General features: G+C 38.6%; 1 protein-coding gene across 1 annotated transcript; it reads left to right on the top strand.

Moving 5' to 3' along the window:
- The first annotated feature begins 1,549 nt into the window (after positions 1–1,549).
- LOC115226853 lies at positions 1,550–2,467 on the top strand. Its single transcript, XM_029797845.1, has one exon. The coding sequence runs from the start codon at positions 1,550–1,552 to the stop codon at positions 2,465–2,467; it is 918 nt and encodes a 305-aa protein (XP_029653705.1).
- Positions 2,468–4,213: the final 1,746 nt, after the last annotated feature.

Here is a 4,213-nt window from a genome sequence, read left to right as displayed (position 1 = left end):
CATAGTGCTCGTGCATGTATATATGTTATATATATGTGTGCATATTACATGTACATCCATACATATACATCTACACATAAATACAAATATCAAAAGTTATATCTTGATATCGCTAGTGATAACAATACTCAAAATATATAACAGAACTGGAATTGTTAGCCCCGTCTCTTGTAATTTCGATCAATTGTATCTTGTCCTACCTCTTGTATAGAAGTGTGGCTACAATCCAGCCTACCTCTACTTCGGTGGGCAAGGAATTTTAAATTTTCTTCCCGGGACGTCCTGCTTCCCAGATATAAAGGTAAAATATAATATTTCCACTTTGCAAGTTCGAGTCGAGTACTCCCTTGCACGCTCCGTTGACTCGAACATTGCTTCTATTGTGGCGAATTTATCGCCTCTGGTTAGATATCTTTCATAGTCGCACCACGACACTTTTCGAAGGTGCTTTCCTCCATGTGTTCAAATCTTCTTTTCTCTCTACATTGTATACTTATAGACAATAGTTTTTCTTTAATTAATTTTTTATCATCCATTTGGACTATTCAATTACTGCACGCTAATTTTATTTTTAATTTATTCCCATTCATGTGAAACCACTTATTCAAGTTCAAATCATTGATGCAATTTTACACCAATTGCTATTTGTACTTTTGTTATGTACTTTAGTTTTATTTTAATTATTACTTACTACATATAATCAATTGTTATTATTAATTTTATTGTTAAAGTGAAAGTATCTGACATAATATAGAGAAACGTTTTTGTTTCACTTTTAACACCTAATACTGAAATTGTGGAGAAGATATGATATGGCTATGGGCTGGCTCTAGGCAATAAGTTGGACATTTTTGCTCATGAAACTACACGGCATGTGTAAAATTTGAATGGAATTGGTTGTGTAGTTCTCAAGTTTTAGGGAAACACACAGACAGACAGACACACATTCTCAGTTTTATATATATAAAGATATATATATATATATAATTCCTCTACAAAAAGAAGATGCATTACACCTTCAAGATTCAAGGTCAGTGTTATCATCGCATGGGAAGTCTTTACCCTCAGCCTACCAAGAAACCCAACTTCTTTCAGATTTTCTTCATGGGTTGTTCAAACGCAGAAGGTATCCAACGGTGCAACAGAAATTCAGATGTTGACGCAGCAATTGTTGTTGAACTCCAACATATGCTTCATGCAACACACCCTTATGTCAACGAATTGAAGAATGCGTTGCTGCTTTTGGAAGCCCAACCTGAGCTAAAATTGATAATTAAAGCTGACAGAGGAGCTTCTGGTGAGCACCCGCGACGTTTCAATGCTCCAACCACCAACAAGTTTGCAGCATCATAGTCGGCGAAGAAATGCAAGAAAGGGCTTAACAGGGTACCTGTACTGGTATTTACAGCTACCCAATTTACTGAAGACGTGTCCCTGATTTTGGAAGAATTTCGGCGAAAAAAAGGATAAAGAGCAAAGAAATTGCCATCAACAACAGTATGGGTGTTCCCTACAGCCCTTTCCTCCCTTAAAAGCTTCAACGCCCAGGATGAGCCTAGACTTTTGGAAGTACAGAGAATTGAATACAATAGGTTCCTCACCAGTGGCAATTCCAACGAAGGACGAATTTTTTTTCTTGGATGCTCCCGGCAGAACCGGAAAAACGTTTCTCATGAACCTCCCACTCGCCAAAATTCTCCAGGGAAATGGGATTGCCATAGCGGTTGCATCCAGCGACATCGCAGCAACTCTACTGCATGGCGGTCGTACGGCACACTCAGCATTCAAATTACCACTAGACTTGACCAAACAGGGAAATCCAACTTGCAATGTTAGTCGCGGCTCAGCCATGGGGAATCTTCTCACTGAGTGCAGCCTTATCATTTCGGATGAGGAAGCCATGTGTTATAAGGCAGTATTTGAGGCGCTCGAGCGGTTTCTTCAAGACCTGAGACGGAATATGAGAGTGATGGGTGGAGTGATTGTTCTGCTTGCTGGCAACTTCCGACAAACTCTACCTGTCATTCCACGGGGGACAAGAGCTGACGAGGTAAATGCTTCCATAAAATCATCCTACTTATGGCACCACAGCGAGAAACTTCACCTGACTACGAACATGAGAGTTCACGTGTTTGGCGACGAAAATGCGGCCACATTCTCGGCGCAGCTTCTCGATGTTAGTAATGGAACTGTATCTGGCGATACTGATGGTTTCATCCATTTACCATTTGGTAACTTCGTGCCTACCAAAGATGATTTGATTTCTGCAGTTTTTCCTGACATTGCAAGCCAAAGCCTTCATACAACTTGCCTACAAGGAATAGCAATTTTGGCGCCTCACAACAAAACAGTCGACGCTATCAATAATAAAGTTTTTGATCTGCTTCCTGGAGAAAACTCTCCTTCAAGTCCATTGACACGCATGAAAACCCGGAGATATGACCGTTTTCACAACAGAATTTCTTAATTCCCAAACGCCCACAGGACTTCCGCCTCTGGAACTCCATCTCAAGGTGGCGTGCCCATCATGCTGCTGCGGAATTTGGATGCTCAAATAATGTGTAACGGCACGCGGATGATAATAAAAATATATTTACTCCGAGTTCTGCAGGCAACATCTTGAATGTACCAGCCACTGTTCAAGATGTTCTTATTACCCCCAATGTCCCTCACTCCCTCCGATACGATCTACAAATTTAAGCGGTTTCAATTTCCTATCAACCTCTCTTTTGCAATGACAATAAATAAGGCAGAGGGTCAATCATTGCAAATGGTTGGTTTAAATCTCACAGAACAAGTGTTCTCCCACGGTGAACTCTCTGTTTGATGCTCCCATGTTGGCAGCAAACAAAGTCTAGGCATTTGTGCATCAGAAGGGAAAACGAGAAATTTAGCCTACAAAGAAGCGCTCCTCTGAAAAGATGGCACTTCTTCACATCTTTCAAATCACCCAGTCATCTGCCGCCTCAAAAGCTTCGTAGTCACTGTGCAGCCAAAGTAACTCAATGACACACACCTTAACTCATTCACCCTATCTCTCTTTCTCACTCTCTTTCTCTCTCACACACACACGCACATACACACACACACAAACACACACACGCACACATGTCCATTTCACAAATCTTTCAATTTCTGCTCTCTGAAAAGAAAATTTTTATGGATACAACTGCTTACAAAAATAGGGATTAATGTATAATTTCTTTCTATCTTCATAATTAAATAAATGTTTTAATGATTAAACAGTGGTCCGATGCAATAGCTCTCAGAAACAGACAACGTACAAATTCTTTCTTCACAACTCCTGAAGCTGTTTTCTTACAGCGGGCGGGGTTGTGATGGAAAGAAATTTTCATATAGCTGGAGGCTCCAATCGAAACAGGAGACCCGAAATAATAAGGTTGAGAAACGCTGTTATAGATTATGCCAAGCCGAAAACGATCACACCCACATCATTCAAACAGACCGGGTGAAACCGGGCTTAGCTGCTAGTTTACCTATGTTTACACATGTATGTATATGCAAACTTACTGTTAACAAAAGTCGGGATGCGTGACGTTCAGTTATTCCATAAATGTAAATTGTTTTAAATACTACAAAACATACAAAAGAAACTTGCCCAAGGTGTCATGCAGTGGGACTTAACCTGGAACCATGTGGTTCGGTGGCATACTTCTTAGCGTACATCTACTCCTGCGCCTACACACAGACGCACACACACACACACACACACACACACACACATATATATATAATATATATATATATACATATAAATATATATATATATATAATATATATAATATATAATATATATATATATATATATATATATATATATATATATATATATATATATATATATATTATATATACATATATATGATACAATCTTCATCTTAGTTATTTCGCTGTTCACCACCAGAAAGTAAACATTGCCACTGATGATATCCGGACATATAATGCGGGGTTATTTTACATCTATCATCGCTGAAACGGTGATGATCGAAACCTAACATCACGATGGAAACAATTGTAGGATTGCTTTATGTTTATGACATTTGTTGATTCGCTTCCTTTACATCTTAAATATTGTACGTATTACTCTTTTCATCGAGATAAAAAAATAGCCAGGTATCCTCTATATTTCTTCTCTATTTCCTTTTACTAACTATATACACACACATATATAATACATATATCTATATATAGT

Source organism: Octopus sinensis, unplaced genomic scaffold (genome assembly GCF_006345805.1).
Source record: "Octopus sinensis unplaced genomic scaffold, ASM634580v1 Contig00138, whole genome shotgun sequence".
NCBI classification, from domain to species: domain Eukaryota; kingdom Metazoa; phylum Mollusca; class Cephalopoda; order Octopoda; family Octopodidae; genus Octopus; species Octopus sinensis.
Note: the sequence above shows the minus strand (reverse complement) of the source record. Positions and strands in the feature narration are given on the sequence as shown.